We start from the raw sequence: 24,487 nt of genomic DNA, 5'->3' as shown, positions 1-24,487 counted from the left end.
AGCTTCACTGTGCAGATTGATGTATGTTCAGTTTTCACTTTCATCTGCTGAAAGTGGAAAGTTTCCCTGAGCTTATTGTAAATCAGATTTTAAGCGGTTTATGAGAAAGATTTGTGACAAATAGTCAAAACAAATAGTTTGGAAACCAATTGTAGTCCAACATTCAACTTACAGAAGCGTGATGTGGAAACTTGAAGCCTTTCACTGCACAAACACATCTTGTGTCCAACAGTTAAACCTAAGAAATGAAATATATTTGCACATTTATACACTCTGGATTGTTTTTTTTAATAAGGGAGAAGGAGTTGATGTCATTTTAAGAGTTTTAACAAGATAATTTAACTTTTTTTTGTGGAAAAAGTATCTTAAAAGACGTCTAGAGGGGATCTTTTAAATATCTCAACCATAAAAGATGACCATGAAAATGAGCTGTGTTTGCTTTAAAGCAGATCCACATTCCGGTGGACCTTTGAACGTCACAGGAGGGGGGGTTGGTGGTGGGTTGGAGGGGGGGCGGTGTTGCGTTCACTGCCCCCTCCCCCAGAACCACGAGGCTCCTCTGTTGACAGGCCGATCACCGCCCATAAAGGCTCCCAGCGTTCAGCCCCGGCTTTACTGGTTCACCAGCAGGACAATGCAGCCTTCCTGGTGCCTCTGTCTGTAATTTCTGTCGACGCCCACCGGGAGAGCCACAGCCTGGAGAGCAGAGACGGGCGTTATTACCGCGACCCCCGCCTCCCTTTTTTTTTTTAAAGCTCAAACTCACAAAGGATTAGCAGCCGTGCGGGAATTCCGCCCTCCAGTCCTTATTTAGCACCGAGCCGACCGGACAGACCACGCCTGCTCTCAATTTGTCAACAAAGGGGTTTGACAAGCCCGGAGAAGCCCTGCCCCCATGTTTCCATAAAGGGATGATTTGGCCATACACGGCCAACAAGCCGCGGGTAACCTCTTCCCTTCCCGATCCCGTTCATATGGTGCGTTGACGTTAAAGCGGAGCTATCATGGCGGAGCGCGTACAGCAGCCCCCGGCCAAGCGGCTCTGCTGTAGACCGGGCTACAGTGCGACATGTCGGCAAGGCCAGCGGGCCGCGGGGGCGCCGTGCGGCGGTTCGGCTGCCGCCCAGGGCGAATCGAGCAAAACCCAGAACCCGGAGACTCTCCTGGACATCGCGGCGCGGAAAGTCGCGGAGAAGTGGCCGTTTCAGCGGGTGGAGGAGCGCTTCGAGCGGATCCCGGAGCCCGTGCAGAGGCGGATCGTGTACTGGTCTTTCCCGAGGAGCGAGAGGGAGATCTGCATGTACTCGTCGTTCAACACCGGCGGAGGCGTTGGCGGCGGTGGCGGTGGCGGCGGCGGCGGCGGCGGGGAGGAGGTCGGAGGTAGCGGGGAGAGCAGCGACGAGACGCGGCTGCCGTTCCGACGGGGCATCGCTCTGCTGGAGAGCGGCTGCGTGGACAACGTACTGCAAGTCGGTGAGTGAAGTGGCCGCTTTATATGCTACAAATACACACATATCAACCCAAAATCACCCTTTTAAAAAAAACCCCAACAACATTTACGGTTATATAGCTGGAATAATAGATAAAGTGACAACAAAGGGTGAAGCGGTCAGACAGACAGACACAGGGGGAGGCTACAATGGGGGCTTTAAATCTGCTGTGTGCATGAATGGGAATGTGTGACTGGGGCATTTAAATCCTGTTTTTGCTCAGGGCGGTTTGCATTTGAAATGTAGGGCATGTAAAGCCTCAAAATCCACTAATTGTGTTTTTAAAAAAAAACTCCACAAAGAGGCATTTCCATATCCTCACATCTCAAAAGCCACCAGAATATATGAGAAGAGAGAACTTATAATAATAATGATATATAAAAAAAAAAAAAGAAAAAAGGGAAATACCCACATCTGCTTTTCTTGCTGCTGCTGCTGCTGCTTCAGAGGTGTCAATAAATAAGGCGAATGTGATATTTTGGGGTAGTTTAAGGTGAAGTCATGACACTGGCAGACATAAAAAAAAAACACCTAAATACGGAAAACATGACATTAATCCTAATATCACACTGATTAAACGAGCTCAAGGGGACTTTTGGAGATAGATTTTTACATCATAAATAACTTTTAACTAAAAATATCACACAGAAGTTAAAGGTTACGCTAAAAACACAGTCAAGGTCTTTTAAAATCAGTGTTAAATGATTACATGGAAGTATTGAGTAATAAAGGAAGTGCTGAGTGAGTGCTGGGTTGGGTCTCAACTGACACACATTACATTTGAATGACTTGTTCTGTTTGGCACAGTTGAAACGTTGCCGAATGATAATTGTTGTGTGTACTTTTTTTAGCATAATGAGTCGACATGTTGTACTTCACTTCCAGTAAAATACAGAAAATATGAGTTTGGGATGAAGTCAGATATGCGGTCGCAAGCATTTTCTTGATGCATATTCAGATCTACTGTAGCTAAAGTGTGTTATTACTGGAGTGTTTTTAGTGCAGAATAACCACTACAGAAGTTTGCTCTCTTGTGGCAAGAAGAAGAAGAAAAAAAAAAAGAGAAGAAGAAGAAGAAGAGACCATCAGAGTTACCGTATGTCGGCTTGTTTATAACCCAGTGAGTGAAACAGGAACAGACACCTGTGTGCTGAACTGACAGCCTCCTGTTCATGACAACTTTCCTCCACGCGACGACATGAATCAGTGACTCTGCAACACTGCGTTTTGCGTCATTTAGTTGCTTTTTTTTTTACCCAGCACACATATCAAATACCCAGCATTCCTATTGTGAGTTTGTTCCTATTTTTATGTTCATTTGTGTCTTTCAAAGCTTCCTGTCGCCTCTAAGAAAAAAAAAAAAGAAAGAAAGGCAAACAAAAGCATCTTTTCACTCCCTTGTTAAGTAGAAGAGATTTGGAAGGGAGGAAGGAGAAGAAGAAGCGTATTGAGCACAACGATTCCCTTTTTAAATGGGCCATGATTCACACCGGTCTGCAGCCAATCGGCTCAGGTTTGTGTCTTTTTGTGTGTGTGTGTGTGTCTGTAATCACAGAAGACATAAGAGAGACAGAGAGACAGAGAGAGATGGCTCAGCGGTGGTGGCGAATCGAAGAGATAGCTCACTTTAAATGAAGACAGTCTTCCAGTTTACAGCCGTTAATCGCTGGCCCGGTCAGCTGGGAGTCTTCTGATTGTGCTGCAGCTTGTCACCTGTGAGTTCAACCAGACTCGGGACACCTTCTTCACACAGCGCTGAAGGACTGTAATCCCATTACTCGGCACGGTTAATTTGAATTGTAATGCAATCTGAACACTTCAGTTTCTGCATGACCCAGTCGCCCCCCCCCCCCCCCCCCCACACCCCCTCATTCCTTCCCACTACTCCCCCCCCCCCCCCCAACTTTTAAAATGCAGGAGGTTCATGTGGGCTTTGTGTACTCACTGAAGGGCCACAGGAAATACACACTCTCAACACACACACACCAGCCTCTGTCCTGCCAAAACCAGAGGCCTATATATTCCCAGATATTGGGAAATGTTTTTTTCAGGGAAACTGAATCGGGGGTTGTTATTCCAGAGAGAGAAGGTGTGGGAGGGAGGTGGGGGTATGGGGGGGGGGGTGCGGGGGGGGGGGGGGGTTTGATCTGCATGCTTACAAAGAGGAATAACAGTAGCGCACACACACACACATCATATATAGGGAGGGTTTCTTGGCTGATTGCACCCCGGCTTGGAATTTGCCGGAAAAATAGAGCCAAGAAGTGATAAATAAAAGATGTAATCTCCCCACGTGTGGGCCGTACCAGAGGAGGGAGGTTTGTCGCAGCAGACCTTGAGGAAATGAATTGGCACACATTTGCTGTGGACCCTCTTACCCCACAACAAACCCTCACTGTTAATCAGCGCAAAGATAAAGGGAGCCATTTTTCTTTACAAGAGCAAATACAGCAGCTTCAGACTTGAGGGTTACTGTATTTTTTTTATTTTTTTTCCTCCCCCCCCTCTCCGCATCCTTGTGGTGATGTTATTGAGCTGGATGAAGCTTTTTGCACCAAAAGAAATAACTAAAAGTGTGAACACACAGGAAGCCCGTCGGCACTTTAATACCAAACAATAATAAAAAAAATATTTGTGCCTTTTTTCAGCTATAACCTGCAGCAGACTCACGGTAACATGCAACGACACAAAAATCAAATATTAAAGGATAAATTCACAGTTTTTAAAGTGTGCCTCAGGTGTCTCAATATGATCTCCTGTTCTTACTGGCTGTGAAAAGATCCCTTTCAAATGCATCACTTACATTATAAGTGCATTATGAAGGGATCTTCTACTGGTCGATATGAACAGGAGGAATGATTACAGCAAGAAAAAACATGTTTCACTGTTGATTTAGTCTCCTGACTGTTGTTTTAAGACAGACAGTCCTTTTAAAAACAGAGAAAAAATGCAAACGCTGGTTTATAACTATTCATAACTGGTCAATAATTGTTGCCATCGGTGATCTAATTGGCTTAAACATTTCGTTAAGTTTGGAAAGTCATGGCTCTGAACATAAGATGGAACTGATTAAAGCTTATAAATGAGATTAAATCCTGCTGTTTTTAAAAGGTATATGCAATAAATTGTCAAAGCATGTGCAAATAAAAATATGAAGAAAAAAAAATTGGTGAAATCTGCATAAGTTCAAAGTGAAAAATCCACTATAAAGTCAGTATGTTATGGGGTCAAAACCAAAACAAGATCTTCTTTAAACAAAGCAGACGAAGCCTCTTTTTTTTTTATTGAGTCTGATTCAACATCCTGCGAGCTCCTCCGGCGTGGAGTCACTCTGCAGTGAGTTTCATGCAGAGAAGCAGCTGAGAACATGAAAGCCTTTTGTCTCATTCAGTTTGTACTGAGGGAGGGGGGGGGCAGAGGAGGGGGTGGGGGGCAGAAAGCAGAAACACACAAACACTAACTTCTGCTAAAATTTCCAGACATATATAACAGAGGAAAACCCAGATGTGATGAAGTGAAAAAAAAGACCACATCTTTATTAATTGAGTGTATTATATTAGTTTAATACAATAATAATAGTCTGATAGTGAGGTAAATATAATGAGGCAGTGTCTGAGGCGTGAGAAAAAACGTTAGCTACAAACATTAAAACAACTTCCCCCTATGCTAATAATGTCCCCTCTGCTAATAATCGACTGTATATATAAGTATTGACGTCATGACAGCTTCCCAAAAGTGAAGGGAAGTGGCTGCATTATGTCTTAAGCCCCGCCCCCTCAATGTTAGCGGATGGGACATGAGCCAAACTAAAAAAAATCAATCAAAAAGTACACGTCAAATACATTTTTAATTTGTCACGCTGATGTTTGTCCAAGTGCTCATTTTGCTGATGAGTTTGTTTTTAATTAGTTATCATGATTGACAGCTGCGACAGCCGCTCTCGAACCTCTGTCAGGTCCGTCTCTACTGACTCTGGCTCTGAATGACCTCACACAAGCAAGATGGCCGCCCCCCCCCCCCCCCGTAAACGAGATATTTTGGCTTCACTTTTGCACGGAGGCAGGAAGTGGAGACGCGTCGTCCATATTTATAAACAGTCTATGGTGTTAATTAGCGCAAGATTACTTTTAGTGACGTTTGTTTCGGTCGTGCTGAAGAACGCTGTTGTTTTAAAAAGCTTAATCTTCTCTTTAACTTGTGTCTTTTATCAGAAAGTTATGATGAACAGAAGTGTTTCTGTCAACTACAGCCGTCATCACTCTGTGCTGCGACTGATAAATTACAACAGTCATGCTAGCAGCTCTGTGAGGCTGCACTTACAGTATAGATGCTAATGACAACATGCTAACATGCTCATAACGACGATGCTAATGCTGCTAAATGAAAAGTTAAGTTCACCAAAGTTACTGCAGTTCATCCTGAGCGGAAACATGAATGTATGAACTAAATTGTTGAGATGTTTCACTAAAAAACACAAATATGAACCTCATGGTTGCATTAATTAGGAAAAGTCAGAGGATCAACAGAAACAGCAGCTAACCACGAACGTACAAGATTTAACAGCAAATGTATGAAATAGTTGTTGAAATATTGCTAGAAATGCAACGATTAGTCGATTAATCAGCAGAAAATGAATCACCAGCTATTTTCATAACCAATTAAACGTTTTGAGTCTTTTATTTTGAGAAAAAAATGCTAAAATTATCTCTTCTTCAGCCTCTTAAATATGAATATTTTCTTGTGTCTTTCATCCTCTATGACAGTAAACTGTTGGTCAGGACATTTTAGGTTTCATCTTGGGTTTTTAGGAAACATTTATCAACATTTTCTGTCATTTTATGGACCAAATGACTAACAGATAATGAAAATAATCACTAGTTGCAGCTCTAAATATTCCAGTCTGAACCACAGCGGCGGATCAACAGATCCACCGACGTTTTCATCCGTGAAACTGCTTTTCATGATAAGATTTCCTGGATGTTTCCAGTGTTGCGGTTTTGTTTTTTGAGGCCTAAATGCTTTTGGAGTCCCAACGAGTTTAGGTTCAACGCTGTGTCAAGGACGCCGGGAGTAGCTTGATCTCCAGGCTGAGGGGTTTTCATGGTAAACATGACGTGGACGCGGAGCGGAGCTTGAGCTGGGGCGCGTCGGGGGGGGGCGGGGGGGTTGAAGTATAGGTCTGAGCTGAAGTATAGGCTTCAGTGACATGTTGAAGTATAGGCTGTGGTGTTTATGTGCACTGAGTGATGTTTATTTCAGATGGAGAATCTGCACTCACTCTGTCAAAACAACTTGAGAATGGAGAGGAAAAAATGTATACTAACAAACACCGAGCAGGGAAATACATGGTTTCTATATATGGAGGGAAAACATGTGCTGTAATGTGTTTGTTACCGGTTATTATTGCACTTTACAGCAGGTCAAGTTCACACCTCTTTTTTTTTTTTACCCACTTTCTCTCCCCGTCTGATCCCCTGTTGATGAGTTTCCATCTGCCTCTGCTGTAGAAGGTCAAAGGTCATTGAAACATCGATGCTGTTAGTATGCGGTGTTTGTTGCTGACGGAAAAAAAAAAAAAGTGAACGCCTCCGTCCTCTTTCCTCTTCTTATTTACCTGCTCACAGCCCTTAAAGGAAGTTAAGAGATGTCAATTATTTTCTTCATTAAATGTTTGAAAATAGTGAACAAAGTGTCCCAGAGTCCAAGTTGATAAGTTAAATGTGCTTGTTTTGTCCAAAAACCTAATCACATTCAATTTAGAGCTGTTGATTAATTGATTTAGTGCAGCTATGTTAATATTTGTCATTTTTTAAAGAAAAAAGACAAATATTTGCTGGTTGCAGCTTCTCAAATGTGAGAATATGAAGCTTTTCTGTGTCATACATGATGATAAACTGATTATTTTTGGCTCTTGGGAATTATAACCAGTGTTTTTCACTATTTTCTGACATTTTATTGACAAAACAACATTTGAAACAGATCGATTAATCAAGAGTATAACCGGCACGTTAGTTGATGATGTAAATAATCGTTAGTTGCAGCCTTTATGCTGAACATTTTCTGGATCCAGCTTCTCATTTAAGATGATTTGCTGCTTTTTTCATGTCATTTGTAGCAATAAACTGACAATATTTCAGTTTCTGAGTGTTTGTCAGTCTATTTTGGGCACTTTTCTGTATTTTTGGACATTTTATTGAACAAATAATTAACCGATTAATCAAGAAAACATCCAGCAGATTGTGTCATAACAAAAATAATCAGTAGTTGCCTTAAAAACATAGTTTTTCTCCTTTGGGAACAGAAAAATGCTTAAATCTTGTTTCAGACATTCTTTCCTTTCTGTCAGACAGAGATCGCGTGTTTGTTTGCACGTCCGTACCAATTAAAACTCAAGCGCTGCTGAAACGGTTACGACTGAGTTTACGTCAACATCACCGTCATTTTGTACACTGACGTGCAGAATTTGAGACTCGGCCCTCAAGTCTGTCACAGGCCTGTTGCTTCATGGACGGAGGGCTGATAGAGGGACTGATGGTCTGCTGGAGTCCGATACGCTCACGCACTTCACATGTTTCATCCTGTGATATTGATGAAGAAGCGCTCTGGTCTGTAAGGTCAGAGGTCAGGTTGGCATAGCGTCACACACTGAGACAGACAGAGTTCAGCCAAAACTTCACTCGCTCTTCCCTGAAATAGACGTTTTGGCTCGATGATCAGCCGGCGAGGCGCGGCGTCCTGAGACAAGTGTTACTCCTTCTTACTCCTTCTTCACTCGTCATTACGTGCTCCTGCTTCGTGATTAGCCGCTTCACTCAGAGAGCTCTTGACATCAGAGTCAAGTAAGCTTCAGCTCAGACTCGGATGCTTTTTGTACCAGACGGTGGAGCTGATTATATACAGCTCTGTATTTATATATAAATCTACTATTTAAACTACTGCTTAGAATAAAATACCAGGGTTTATTACAATCAATCAATCTAGAAGACCTGATTGATTAATCTATTAGTCGTTCGACATAAAATGAATCAGCAACTTTTGAAATAATTGATAAATCTTTTAAGTTTGGCTGCAACTAACAATTATTTTCATTATCGGTTAATATGCAGATTATTTGCAATTCATTGATTTATTGCTTTGTCTATTAGTTTCATCTTGAAATATCTTGTTTTATCTGATTAACAGTCCAAAATATTCATATATTCAGTTTACTATCATGTACGACACAGAAAAGCTTCAAATCAACACATTTTACAACCTGCAACCAGCAAAATTTTAGCGTTTTTGCTTAAAAAATGACTAAAACGATCAAAATAGTTGCCGCAGGTTGACTAATTGATTAATCAACTAATCCTTGTAGCTCCACTTTTACGGTTGCTTTTCTCTGGTTTATATCATCTGTAAATTAAATATCTACAGATTTTGGACTGTTTGTCAAACAAAACAAAACAAATTGAAGACAATTTTTCACTATTTTCTGACATTTTATAGACAAATACTAGAATAATCAGCTGATTAATCGGTAGTAAGATGAACGATCCCGCTTTAGCTTCATAACTCTGAGAGAAACAAACATGAATTTTCGTCTATTTGTGCACAACTGTTGCTTATATTAATCTCTGATATTGTGATTCAGCACATAGTTACACTCTCAGCTGCTAAACTCAGCATACTATATTGAATTAAACTTGAGCTAAGCACCTCACAGCACTAATTTGTTGTAACACACACACACACACACACACACACACACACACACACAGCAGACGCACACAGCAGATGCACTCATGAAGCTTCAGGCCTCTTGTATACACTGATTATTGCCGGCTCGCTTCCTCATCTGCAATTTTATGAAGAATCGATGAATCGGCGCTCACCTACTGAATGATGCAAAGCTTTACAAGCATGCTGAAGGAGCTCGCACACACACACACACACACACACACCCACACACACCCTTTAGGTTGTTGATCAGCATTAATAGTGTATGCATAGCTCAATATGCTTCTGCTCTGCAAGATCAATTTTTATTGGAGCTACATGTTTTGAAACGAACGCTGGGCTGGATTTTCAGACCAGCCATTGGCAAAAAAAAAAAAAACCTGCCATTTTGAAAAATGATTTTACACTTCAGTGACCGTGCTTGTATAAATTTTAAGGGGGGAAAAGAGTCTAACTGAATGTTAACAGAGGCACATCTGAGCGGAGTGGACAGTGAGGCAGTTTGATGTAAAAGTCCCACAACTGAGTTAATCTGAGTTTTCCTGTTGTTGCTGGTTGAAGCCTTGGAGTTCTGCCCAGGTATTTTCCAGGTCAGTGTCAGACACCACGAGGAATGTAACTAAGTTTTTCATTTCTGCTTCCACATGGACACTGAAAGCTCCACGGACACATTCACAGTCACATTTTGAACGGACTTTTTTGGCTGCGTATAAACACATTTTATGTTTTCACGAGAGAGTTAAGACTTTTAAAAAGAAATGCCTACGAGAAGACTAAAACCAAAAAGTGCTCTCTGACATGCCTACCGAGTCTGTGGCACACTGTAAGATGAGGATTTAATTTTTTAAAGGGGACGTATCATGCACATTTACAGCTCTATATATTTATATTCTGGGGCTCTACTGGAATATCTTTGCATGATTTACAGCTCAAAAAACACTTTATTTATCTTCTACTGGCCCTTTATGCAGCCCCTCAGTTCAGCCTCTGTCTGAAACAGGCCGTTTTAGCTCCTGTCTCTTTAAGGCTCCCTCTGTTCTGATTGGTCAGCTTCAGGAAGCTTCCTCTGGACGTTAGTAGCAGGATTTCACTTCTTTTTTCTTGTCCTTTACTTGAAATGGAAAACTTCTCAAATACATCCGTACATGTTCGAGCCTGAATTCGATCCGAAATGTTCGAGTGGACGACGCGAGCAACCTTAGCGACGACGTTTGTCGGCTTGTGCGAACAATCTGATGTCAGTTCAATGAGGCAGTAGAGGTAAATACGGCTTTTAATGTGAAAGGAGCATTTTTACAGATGTTCACCTCAAGTTTTAGGACTTTGACCGTGTTTAACATAAACATCCGACATTATAACAGCATAAAAATAACCGAAAATCACCTTTAAAAACAGCAGTGTAGTTTTTTTGATACTCAAACAGGAAGAGTGAATTTTTTGGGGACTATTTTCAGCGGCGGATTAATACACATTCGGTGCTTTAGCGAGTATACCTGGCAGCAGGACAGTGTGTGAGTCGAATTGATGTGTTTTTAATAGTTTTTTGGACAACAATGGAGCTCTGTGGCACAGAGGAAGAATATATATATCAGGCTTCTTGTTGGTAGATAAATCCCGTTGTTGGTTTTGGTCTTTTCATGGGATTTATCGACGATAAAGAAAAATATTGAACGTCACCAACCTTATCCATTTAAGGCCTGAGCCGGTTAGCAGGTAACATTTGCTCATAATCTCCCACCACAGCTGCTCCAGACTGGTTTTTAACACCCTTCCCACATCCATCCACGTCTCCCTGATCTGTATTCCTCTGCCGTATCCCTTCATCATTAACCTTCAACTCAAGGGAGAGGAGAGGCGACGGAGCAGAGAGGCGGATGGAGGAGGGGAGTAACTAGTTTACCTCCGTCTGCCCTCGACCGGGCTCGATAAATCCCGTTTTGTTCTTGGACGCCACATAATGCTACTGCTAATATGAACAGCTAGATACACCTTTGCCTCCTAGAGCTGTAGAAACCAGCCAGGTTGTCTCTTTTGTTGGTGGGGGGGGGGGGGGGGCGTCTGGGGAGTTTTATTCAACCCCACACTGTCTCAGCAAGTCAAAGCCTGCCGCTGTCCTCGCCGCATGGGACTCCCGGGCCCCCATGGGGTCGGTCTCCGTAGACGAACGCCCTTCGGACCTCTCGGCAGCTCTGCAAACAAGAGCGCCGTAGTTAATAACAGGTGAACCGCTTCGAGCATTTCAAACATATTAGTACGGCTCACGATTTTTTTTTTTTTTGTGGTCTGTTCTTGATCTGCTCGTGAAGAAGTGTAGAGGAAATGAGATGAGCTGTGAGGGCCTGTGGTGAGAGACTGTCTGAGCGGAGCAGCAACCGGCTCACCTCTCCCGGCCTCGACTGTTAATCAGAAGCTGCTTATGAGCAATGCTTACCTTTTTTTAATGGGAACTTAAAGGTGTCATCCATCAGAGGGCCGTTACCTTAGCTCGCAGCCAGAGCGTGCTTAATGAAGACTGATGGTTCCTCTCTTTACCTCTCCTCCTTGTCCTCTCTCAACACTTAAATCGCTCGTGTTTGTTTAGCCAAATTCAAAGACTGTGTGTCACATAAACTAAAAAACCCATCGACTGTGACATGCACATCTTCCTCCCCCGCCCCCCCCCCCTCCTCCTCCTCCTCCTCTCTCAGCGTTGTCACGGGACCTATAACCATCCGCTTCCTGTTCACCTCTTTACTCGGGGATCTCCTGTCTGCTTTCAGTTTATTATTCTGCCTCTTTGCATGCTCCACCTTTCCACCTACGTCTGTATCTGTAATAACATGCAAATGATCTCGTTCTCCTGGTCCAAACTGTAGCTGCAGGGCCCCCCCACCCCCTCCACACCCCCTCCACACACCCCCCCCACCCCTCCCCACCCCAAACCCTTCGGCATAGCTCTCTGACTCATACATGGGACGCTGCTTTTGGGTGAGCGCCTCATTGCTTCAACAGGTACACATGTTGAGGTTTAGACAAGTAAAACCAGGTTTTTAAGGCTCACCCTGAAACTATTTGATTATTTATCCATCGTTTTAAAGACTTCCAGGGAAGCTGTTGCACAACTTTAGTGCCACGTATGAGAAATCCTTCCATGTCCTCTTGACTCCATGATTTCATCCGAGCTCCATCGATTGACATAAAATCAATCGGCGGCTATTTTGATAACCAATTAACAGTTTATGTCAGTTTTCAATGACGTTACAGCTTTCAGTCGTATCTTATCTGTTAGTAAACTGAATATCTTAAGCTTCTGGACAGACGAAACAAGCAATATGAAGGAAAAGTGTGACGGATTTTACGCTATTTTCTGGCTTCATAGATCAAATTAATCTATTAAAGAGAAACTCAGGCGATGCTCATAAAGTCAGGGGGACTTATAAGAGACTGATTAAAAAACAATGACCAAAAAATCAAAGCAGCAGGGGCCAAAATACCCTTTAGTATGAGTCAAAATGCCTTTAGTGTGAGTCAAGCTTCAGTGACTCTGGATCCTGCAATTCCCATAATGCAACTTAATAGGGTCAGAGGAGTGAAGTGTTTTTCTCCATTCTGTGTTCCCATTTCAATTTTTTTTTTTTCTTGAAATATTAACCTCAGTGTTCCTTACGATAGAAACACAGGAGTCTCCTGAATGAAATAGTTTTAATTATTTTAACTTTGTTTGTCTGTTTGGCTGACGGCTTGAAATACTATAATACCCACGAGTCAAAAGGCATCAAAATTGATTTGTAGTTGTTGCAGGATGAATAAAACACAACGCCATAGTTGCTTAAAAGTATTCAAAAGTAACCCAGACTCCAAAAGTGAATTAATTGAGCTCTATATTTATATTCTGGGGCTCTACTTGAATATATTTGCAGCATTTACAGTTGATTTATCTTGCAGCTCCTCGGTTCAACCTCCGTCTGAAACAGGCCGTTTTAGCTCCTGTCTCTTTAAGGCCCGCCTCTCGATGAGCCCTGATTGGTCGGTTTCTGACAGTAAGCAGACAGTAGTATAAAGATTTCACATCTTTACTGGAAACTTCTCAAATACATCTGTACGTGTTGGAGCTTGAATACGATCCGAAATATGAGAGTCGGCAACGCAAACAACCTTAGAAACAAAGGCTACAGAGCAGAAGGGGCCGTTTGTGGGCATGTGCAAACAATATGATGTCATCACAAGGAGGAAGTAGATGTAACTTGGCAAACAAAACGTTCAGAGCAGGCAGAAGCTTTTTGACTTTCTATCTATCTCTGTTGACTTTATTTATCATAGACATCCAACATCATAACAGTATATAGACAACAGAAAATCACAAAAAAGCATGATATATCCCTTTAAAACGGCTGAGCAGTACTCCCTGTGATGAATAAACTGACTTTTATGTGTGTCAAGAAATAAGAATATAATGGGCAGACTCTTCAATAATAGTTGTGTATGATTAGGTTCCTTTTAAAAGCCTTCACAAGGTCACACTCACACCTCCGGGATGACACAAGCTCTCACAAGCCCTGCAAACTCCTCCGGTATGTTTCTGCACAAAAGGGGGGGGTATGCCTGGCATGCGCCTACAAGTTGAGTCATTGTTTTCATCTGTTAACGATGAGTAATGTCAGTGAGTATGACGGAAACCGAACGCGTTTTTTTAAAACCATATCGACTGGGCTGTAATGCAGTTTAAAGCAGGGAGTGGTAGCTGAGAGGAATGAATGGCGATCAGACGCCGGGATGAGGTTTCATCACGGTGTCCGCCGAGGTGAGATGTGAGCGCCGCCCCCCCCCCCCCGCCTCCCCATGTGTGTGTTTGACAGATATCATTTTTATTCACCGCCGGAGAGAGAGAGAGAAAAGAGAGTTAATATCTGTAAAGTCTGAGCTGCCAGCGAGTATAATCATGATCATATTTCTGTTTTTGTGTGTGTGTGTGTGTGTGTGTGTGTGTGTGTGTGTGTGTGTGAGAAGCACTCAGTCATGGCAGTGACATGACGAATCACATCGCAGCTGAGCAGGAAGGTAGCTCCAGCTGGCAAATGAGATGCAGAACGGAAAAGAGATGGTTGCTCTGCTGTAGCCTCTCAGGCAGGAACGGACTGATAATGTGGTTCGACAGAAACCAAAATAACCGCGCACTCAAACAAAGAACGAGCAGACTGATGATGAGGGTTGAACAACTTGATTGTAGTGTTATTTAACCTCCAGCAGTAACACCTGCTGGTTAAGCTGAACGATTCCCCCCCCCCCCCCAGAAATGTTGAGCAAGCTGTGTTGTCTGTTTAGCCCAAATAGAAAGGAGGTTGAGGGTGTGTGATTCTGGTTTGATGCTCTGCCTTGATAACGTGTGACCTGCATCCTGTTTTGACAGCATGGGGCCCCTCCTTCTCAGTGACGCTGTAGGAAAGTATTTTCCTCCTAGAGGCACGCCGTTATGACGTTACGCTGACAGTTAAACGGCTGCTCTCAGTCAGCCAGACACAAAGACAAAGCCAGAGTATGTTGTTGGGTTAGTTTATTCAACACACACGGACATACAGTACATACATGCCCACATACACAGATTAATCTGATTGTTAATGATCAGTCAAAAGCCTGAATCTGTTCAAACATGCAAAAGTGCAGGTTTATCCACCGTTAGCTTGTCAGATACAAACAACTCCCTTTCTTAGTGATGTGATGAAAAATGTTCATTGATAATGATGTTAAATGTTACTGAGTTGGGTTGGGCACCGTTCACATTTTGATACCAGGACCTGTAATAACTGTAAAACTTTCTCTTTGATAACAAAAATGTAATTTCAGTTGTAAAAAATAAGTCAAAACTTCAAAATTTCAACATTATTTATTTAGAACATTTTGTTGGGTAAGGTAAAATAAAAAAGAATAAAGAATAAATTACTAATAAACAAGGTAAAATAAGTTGTTTACCTGTTGGAGGTGTGCTGGTCGTCTGCAGCTCTTCATCAAACATCATCATCACTGTGGCTGTTTCTGCTTGTACTCTCCCTCCCTCCATTATTCCATTATATTGATCTGCTGAACAAATAGCTCCAAATAGCACAGCTAACAAAGCTCAAAAACATTAAATTTCCTATAAGTTCTTCACAATAACAACCTTCTGTTAGTTTGTCAATGGAAAGCTTTCAGTATGAGGAAGCAGCAGCAACAGGAAGTGTTTTCATCAGCAGTAACTTAACACGACTCCGATACGGCTGAAAACGATCAGGAAACTGTAAAAAAAAAAAAGGCTGATATCTGAAAGTACAAACAGGAACACAGGAGAGAATTTCAAGTGCACGTATGTCAGTAAACTAGGAGATAAACTTTTATCAGCGTTTATTTGAATTCACAACACGACCCGCTCTCAAGGTGCCGGAACGTGAAGAGGTGCTCGGTAGAACCAACGTAATTCAGTCGGTACCCTTAAAAAAGTTCAATCAGCACCCAACCTCGTTACTGAGACACATAACTTAACTCAGCTAACAGTTTCTGGCGTCAAACCAATAAAACCATAAAACATGACCTTTAACTATGACATCACGGGGGTTTTGGAGGTTTTTTTCTCAAGACAAACAACATAACAGGTCATAATGTCAGACGCCCAGAAATGACATATACTCAGTTTGAGTGACAGCAGCCGTCTGAATACATGTGGACAGTTTTCTTCATTTAGAGGACGAGGAGGAGGAGGGGCGGATGGAGGTATCAACCCAACAGTGGACTTTACCACAGGTGACCGCTGTTGGTTTCCTGTTTCCAACCACGAGTAGGGACAGTTTTTTTTAAAAACCGCAACTATGGTCATTCTGTAACCTTAAATCTGTGGTTATTATTGTAGCCATGAAGACGAAGGCGGTCTAATTTTAAGGAAGTAGTAACTTTAACCCACACCACGCTTCTTTAACGTTAACCAGACCTTTAACACAACGTCATCACATCATAAAGCATCTTTATTTTTAACAGTAACGGTTTTGGAAAGCACAGACGAATGACGTTGTCATGGTGATTGATTGGCGCCAGATTAGAAAATGCTACTTTGTGTCGTTCTGGAGTCACGTGTTTGTTTAAGAGGACTTGTTGAGGATTCGTCATTTACAATTACACTACAATTTATGAAATATACTGAATATTAGTCACACAGTTAAATGTATTTTGTAATGTACAAGTTAATTCCACACCAAACAAAATACCTAAAAGATTCGATAAGCCGAATTCTTATCAGATAAAATGCTATCGGACCCCAATCTCTAATTGAAAGGAAGGATTTTGGCGTTCTATATCAAGAATAATAAAGAACCCAGGCCAGGAGAACAAAATGAGGTATAATAGGAGCTCCAGGATTATAATTAACAACTATATGCACTTCACCAACTGACTGTTTTTACTCATAATAACTAATTGTATAGCAATGATAGAAGACACTTCTACTGTATGTCCATGAGTCTGTTGAACAAGTGCATGCTGGGAAATCATCTGATCAATACTCAGCCAATCATGTCAGTGCTGATCACGGTTTCGACTCTCATGTTGCCTATAATTTAAAACAGGAGCGCCGTCTGATTCACGACGATGACTTCTAGATAAACAGATCAATCTTCTACCTTTTTATCTGAGAGTTAATAAGATAACTTTAGCCTGATAACAACATGTTAGCTTGGATTAGTGAAGCCATTGTTTCAAGAATCAGACGCTCTGACTCATCATTGACTCAGCAGCAGCGTTAAGGAAGCGAACCCTCTTGGTTCTCACTTCGTCACATGTCCGTCTGACGTATAGTGTGAAAGTTGAGATATGACAATAGACACTTACAGGAAACGGATGGCCCTGTGTGTATTTTTATTACAGTATCTGCTGTAAAGTTATAAATGCTTTGCTTCAGTGACGTTGTTTCAGTTGTGAGGTTACAAATAATCCTAAAAATTAACATACAGACGCTAGCTTTAAAAAAAAAAAACCCAACAACACGTGTGCTACGTTTGACAGTCCTCAGTATAGTTCACACTCATCACACGCACTGGTGTTGTTGGGCTGTTTGTGACCTCGAGGAAGCAACTGTTGGTAGTTCAGAGGTCAAAGGTCACACTGGTGCGCCTCATGGAGAGAAAACCGTCGTTGGCTCGTGCTGCCGTCCGCAGCAGGTGTGTGTTTGTTTGAACAGATGCAGAGTAGAGGACAGGACGGTCCGTGTGTCCTGCAGCGTTTTCCTCTCGGTCATTTTCTGTGATGTGTCCGTTTTGTTTTTTTTTTACAGTTTATAGCTCCGCACCTCCTACTCACTTTATGGCCTTACAAGATAGAGGCAGACAATAGTCCACAGTGCTGGTTTTAAATGTTTAACATTTTATTAAGTGTACTCTAGATAGTGCGCACTAAAGATTACAAGTGTTTTTGGTTTATTTTCTACATTCCAGCCATTCGTTTCCATTCATTTCATCGCAGAGACTTGAAACTTGCTTAAAAGAAGTCATCCATCACAGTAAAACATTTCAATTACATTATTTTTTTTGTCAGTTTCCGTATTATAAGCAGAGACGGATTGATTGTGCAATTATGGACACGCTGACATCGGAGATTTGTGAGTCACCTGCTGAGTTGTGACCTTTTTATTTCAAGAAAACCACCAAAGTCAGATGATCATTTTCATTCTGTCAACATAATAGAGCTGCAACAATTAGCTGATTAATCAATTAGTAAGTAGACAAGTATTTTGATTATCAGTTCATCATTTTGAGTAATTTTTTTATATTATTTCATGTCTTAAATATGAATATTTTCTGGTTTCTTTAGTCTTCTGTGACAAAACAAGACACTTGAGGACGTCATCTTTGGGAAACTGTCATCGACATTTCTCACCGTTTTCTGACATTTTATGTAACAAACAACTATTAACACTTAATTGAAATAATAATCAGCCCTACAAAATAACTTGTTAATGGAACGTAGAGTGAAAATGATCAGCGGATAAACTGATCAGTCAATCGACAAAAACTTAATCGGAAACTATTTTGATATTTTATCAATCTTAAAACCCCAAAATTCACTGGTTTCAGAATTATAAATTGTAAATATTTGTCAGTTTTCTTTCCGTCCTTCTGCAACGATTTGTCAATTAATTGATAAATCGATTGACAGAAACTTAATCTGCAACTCTTTTGATCAAAATAGTAATGTTTTAGTAATTTTTTAAGTAAAGACACCAAACATTTGTCGGTCTCAGCTCCTTAAATTTGAGGATTTGATCTTTTTTTTTTTGTCGTACATGACATTTGAAGACGTTTCCTTCAACACTGGAAAATTACAAGAAGCATTTTTTAATTTTCTGGCATTTTATAGACAAACGATTAACTGAGAAAATAATCGTTAGTTGCAGCACTAATTATTATAGATGAAGCTACCGAGCAGTTTATAAAGTAGCGAGAATTTACCAAACTTTACCAGCTGCAACATTAAAGTGATGATTACACATCAATGCATCAATAATTATTATAATCCATGCTTTTATTCTGAAGAGCCTTCTGCTTAATGACGACTGTAACTTTAGATTCTTTAACTATTTTCATCGGTGCGAATATGAGTTGACTGTTTGTTTGGCGTCTTCCATTTTGGCAGCGAGACCCGTTACAGAGTAACAAGACTTAGTGCTTGGAAAAACATGACTGGACTATAATCTCAGGAGATAGTGAGTGCTGATGCAGCGGAGGGAAATGGTGACATTAAAGGGGGAAGCAAAATGCAGAAACAGCTGGAGTTGCACCACCACACTCCCACAGGAGCAGAAGCAACATTCAGGTTACTCAGAGTTAACTTTAGAGACGTCAGAGACCCGACGGTCTCCCAACGCATTCGTTCCCACAGCGTTCCAGTTCTCTGAGTGAGCTTCTCCCCTCGGCCTTTTTGCTGGCCTGCTCCACTGAAGTGCTGGATATTCCCACATCGGGTTTTTATTTTCCTTCTTTTTTTGCTTTAGTTTTTTTTTTCCCCCTTTACTTCCTGGTTATTTTGGTCAGTGTTTTAGCTGGTGTGATCAAAGACGTAATGTAAATAATTCAGAGGTTCGAGCATCTACCTTTCTTCTTTGTTGCCCCCTTTTTTTTTATTCAGCAACATCAAAGACTCTTCAGCACTAGAAGATCTTCAGTTCATCACTATCTTGTAGACATTTAAAGGAATAGTGAGTTTAATTTGCTTACTTGTCGAGTTACAGTTAGATGAATGGATTTCAATATCGATTCATCTGTTGATTATTTTCTTGATTAATTGATTAAATATTTGGTGTATAAAATGGTGAAAAGTGTCAATCTCTGTTTCCCAAAGCCCAAGGTGACCTCCACAAATGTCTTGTTTTGTTCCGACCAACAGATGTTCAGTTTACTGTCATAGAAACCATAAAATATTTGATTATTAAAATTGTAGGTGATTAATTTTCCGTTGCAGCTCTAGAGAAGATTGTTACCAATCTCATAACTGTAGACTGAATATGAAGCTGGAGTCAGGAGATGGTTAGCTTAGCTTAGCTTAGCATAAAAACTGGAAGCAGGGGGAAGCAGCTAGCTTAGCAGGAAAAAAAAAACCTACTCAACTTGTTTTTATACTTTGGTTTTGTACACATTAAACAAATTAGATATAAGGTGTTAATTACTGAGTTTTAGAGGCTTTTTTTGACTTTATGACAGAGCCAGGCTAGCTGTTTCCCCCTATTTCTAGTCTTTATGCTAAGCTAAGCTAATTGGCTCCAGCTTCATATTGAACAGATGGACATAAGAGTGGTATCGATTTGCAAATTTGTACATTATTCAGAGAATATTCACGTCTCAAACACTGTTCATCATGTCTTGGAAAACAAGATTTAATAAAACAACAATCAGATGAACGTGTAAGCAAAGCCTAAAAGGTTTTATTTGATTTTATTTGTGTCTTTGTGGAATTCCTGAGCTCATTAGTGGCACCAGCGCAGCCTGTGAGGGTCTCTGTAGAGACCGAGCCGTATCTCAGGAGTGGGAACAAATGCATTTGGAGAGGAGAAGCGCTGGCTGGCCTGCTGATGGTCCTCCGAGGATAAACAAATGACTTTCACTGAGCACATCGGGAACAGACAGCACTCAAACAAATGCTTTTAAATAGGGGAAGACAGGGGAGGGGAAAATCCTCCTCTGTCCCTTCTGATGGTCGTCATTCGTTTTAGTCAAGAGTGTTTGTCGGTCCCTGATTGTCCACCGAGGAGACGCTTTTATCAGGGAGCTGAATGGAAACGGAGACCAAATGTAAACCAAATTTACTCTGTTTTAACGTTATACTACACTGGAGTCTGACCGATGTTAGCTTTCTACAGATATATTAGTATATGTCAGACGTAAAGTTAAATATCAGAAATGCCAAATTAAGCTATTAGGTAATTTAGAAACAGTGTCACTATTAAGTAGTTTCTCCACCAAAGAGCACCGACAAGAACTGCAATTTTATTTTATTGTTTTTTTTTAAAAGTAAACCAACACCAACATACAGGCAAAACATTACATCTGTATAAAATATACAAGAAATAATCAAAGCAGCAACTTCCTCACACAAATATAACAAAGTAAAAAGGAATAAACAAACATTAGAAAAATAGAAATAAATAAATAAAACACACAAAAAAATAACAAGATTTGCAAAATGTTCTGCTTAGCATGTATCAGTATGTCACAAATAAAGAAAAACAAATCTATGAGATCAGTGTCAAGATTGTTTGTTTACATTTAAAAAAATGACTATTGCCTGATGATTCGTTAGCAGATTTTTTGAATATGGCTCAGGCTAATCGATTAGTTGATAGACAGAAAAATGATAATAATGATCGATTATTTGTTACTTTTCAAGCTAAACTATTTTCTAGTTCCAGCCTCTGCTTTTCTTTGTCATATATGATTGTAAAGTGAGTTTATTTGGGTTTTATATCACAGAAAACATCTTTAACTCTGGAGATTTATTTTGTGACATAAACTAAACGATTAATGGAAAAAATAATCGTCAGAATAAGACCATTAGTGGCAGCCTGATTATTACACACTGTGTCCTGTGTGTTTGTGCACATGTACATGTATGTTTGTACCTGCTGTGCGAACCATCAACGAGACGGGGCCTTGTGTCGAAGCTACCGTGTGTGCTCTGCCTGTTAATCCGTGTTCCTGCAGCACTGTGCTGTCGCATGTACAGTATGTCTGTTTGTTTCAGCAATCCATTAAAGCCAAAGCTGAATTACCAAGGGGCCAAAAGCTGGCGACCGCCCCAGGGTGTCTGCTCCACAGTCAGTCACCATCACACATGATGAGGCCCTTTTTTTGGTGTGACAAGACCTTCGTTATTTTCAGTTTTGTCCCTGTATGTTGCACATTTCTAAAATAATGTGTCTGGGGCCAGGTAGTATTCCAGCATGGACCCTTTTGCATGTTAATCCTGCAGGATTAAAGCTGTATGACATTTCTGCTGAGTGAAATATTCTAAACTAGGGCTGCAGTTTAGTTTTCTCTATTAATTCATTAAATGTTTTGGCTGTAAAATGTAAGTAAATTGCATCACATTCATATTAGTTGAGTTTCCATCCATCTGTGTTTATTCACATTTTCAATTTGAGCAGAAGAAAACGGGATTAAAATGCAGATTATTCAGGAAATCTTGTAGCTGAAATATCACAAAAAAAAGGTTTTTACACTTGGCTGAGGTGGAAATGTTAGTGTATCGATAAAAAACAAATTGAAAAAAGTGCAATGGGAACAGACTTAGTGAATACGTGATGACATACATGAATTTTATACTACATTTGGAAACCTAGCTAAAGTTTTCTTTGTTCAAACAACAGTCTTAAACCCAAACATGTTAAATTTACAATGAAAAAAAAACAACCACAACAGCAAATCCTCACATTTTAGAAACTGAAACCAGCAATATTTGGCTTTTTTTTTTGCTATAAAAATGACTGAAATCATCAATAAATTATAACAGAATAGTCCTAGATTCATTTTCTGTCAATCTACTAATTGATTAATTGACTTATTGAGCTTTAATCCGAATGAAAACAGGTTTTCACGGCTGTACGCGACTACCTCACATGACACCTTCCTTTGTAATCCTCAGATTAGATTACAAGCACAAGTAGATAGTTGTAATTGATGCTCTGCTCTGATATAAACCACTGAGAGGTTTCTACTTGTGTGTTTTCACTTTTAAAAGGCTCGTCTCTCTCTCTCTCTCTCTCTCTCTCTCTCTCTCTCTCTCTCTCTCTCTTCTCACTGGCAGATTGAGTCTTTTTAGTGCAGTGGCTCTTCTCACGAAGAAGCCAGTTTCCTCCCAGTGTTCACCACAGACCAGACAGGCCTCATTGGAGCCTGAATGGCAGCAATTAGACACAAATTTCAGCCGAGGTCCCCCCCCCCCTCCCTTTTTTTGTTTTTTGTTTTATTGGACAGTGAAATGGACACCATAAAACAGCGGCTTCAGTGGCGTTCGCTTGAAGAAGAGTCGTTTTCTTGTCTGGGTGACGAGACTGTTTGCAATTTCTCGTGTGTTGTAAAGGCGGCCTCTTGTTTTTCTGAAAGAGCTGAGGAATTTCTGTCCACTTGGTCGAAGAGGGCTCCTTCCTCCTTGCAGTATTTCAGTGCAGTTTGCTATTTCTAGAGCTGTGTTTCAAAAGCAGGGGGGTGAGTGGGGGGGGCTGGATTGGAAGAAAAGCAGATAACAAGCTAAACTTAACTGAAATTGAAGTAAAACTGGCATTAGAAGTAGTCCACAGCATTGATTAGTATGTTCATACTGTAAGAAGCTGTTGCTCATTACTTAAGAAGAACACAGACTGACCCAGTTATCTCAAATCCTCGTTGACCTGATTTTGAGGTGCATCCTTCAGCTCTTTACAACAACCCCCCCCTTTTCTCTTAACACATTAACTTATTAGCAGACATTAACTTATTAGCAAAGCCAGGCTAAGCTAAGGCCCCCCACTGCCACCACTGCCACCACTTTACACTTTACAGTGGTAACAGGCAGATTTACCTCCCAAAAATTTATTGTAATTTTTGCAAAGAATTCAGACAGAGGTAAACAAAAGCAGAAAATGTCAATTTTGCTGGCTAAAAATCACAATTTACCTGACAAATCCTTTAATTTTCAGGTATCTAACAATTAAGTTTACAGTTGCAATTTGGTACAAATAATAATAACAAATAGAATAAAGTGTTAAGCCTGTTTTAATTGGTGAGTGCCAATTCATATTTTGGTTCATGGTAGTTCATTTTGTAAAAATTCTTTATAAATTTTAACAGTTCTTTAACTGACAAAAAATATTTAGCTTTCAGTGTGTAGTTTTGTGTGTCCAACAGATTACTATATTAGGTTGTTTCTTAGAAACTGCATAATGAGCACATTTCCCGTACACTACCAGCTTACATAACCCTTTCAAAGAAATGTCGTAAGAATCAACAGTTACAGCAGCTAGTTTAGGAAATTGTGGAAAAAAAACGGTAATATAAGGTAACATGTTGTAAAACTACACACTAAGTCTGATTTATTAAGAATGTTTGCAAATGAACAACTATAAACCAAAATATAATGTATTTACTAATCAAACCAGCTTAACACTTTTTTTCCTGTTTTTTATTATCATTTGCACCAAATTAACCGTTAAATACCTGCAAATTACTCAGAACATTTCCAGGAAGTCAGTATAAAACTAAAGGACCTGTAGCTAGCTAGCCTCTAGCTAGCTAATTAAGCTAACATTAGTTTCTAGATTAACCGAGTTTGTATTTACCAGTCAAACCAGCTTAACACTTTTTTTTCTGTTTTTTATTATCATTTGCACCAAATTAACCATTAAATACCTGCAAATTACTCAGAACATTTACAGGAAGTCAGTATAAAACTAAAGGACCAGCAGCTAGCTAACCTCTAGCTAGCTAATTAAGCTAACATTAGTTTCTAGATTAACCGTTTTGTCTATAAAATGTCATAAAATGGTGAAAAATGCCAGTTTTAATTTCTTAGAGCCAAAGTCGATGTCTTCAAATGTCTTGTTTTGTCTGATCAACAGTCCAAAATCCAAAGAGATTCAATTTACTGTCATGTATGACAAAAAAAGTTTCAAATCATTACATTTGAGAAGCTGCAACCACCAGATGTTTGGCGTTTTTCCTTTAAAAACAACTAAAACAGTTATTCACTTATCAAAACTATAAACAGCTACACCACAGACCCTCTGTAGGCATAGTGGGAGGCTGATCTGAAACCAG

General features: G+C 40.4%; 1 protein-coding gene across 1 annotated transcript in view; it reads left to right on the top strand.

Annotated features, from left to right (window-relative positions):
- Window positions 1-331: 331 nt before the first annotated feature.
- zswim6 (zinc finger, SWIM-type containing 6) overlaps window positions 332-24,487 on the top strand; it is a 52,188-nt gene continuing 28,032 nt past the window's right edge. The window contains exon 1 of the mRNA XM_042395148.1: window positions 332-1,473. Within this exon, the coding sequence (XP_042251082.1) occupies window positions 1,005-1,473 (469 nt within the window). The 5' untranslated portion in view covers window positions 332-1,004. The remainder of the gene's footprint in view (window positions 1,474-24,487) is intronic.

This window comes from Thunnus maccoyii, chromosome 19, assembly GCF_910596095.1.
Source record: "Thunnus maccoyii chromosome 19, fThuMac1.1, whole genome shotgun sequence".
Classification (NCBI taxonomy): Eukaryota; Metazoa; Chordata; class Actinopteri; order Scombriformes; family Scombridae; genus Thunnus; species Thunnus maccoyii.
Note: the sequence above shows the minus strand (reverse complement) of the source record. Positions and strands in the feature narration are given on the sequence as shown.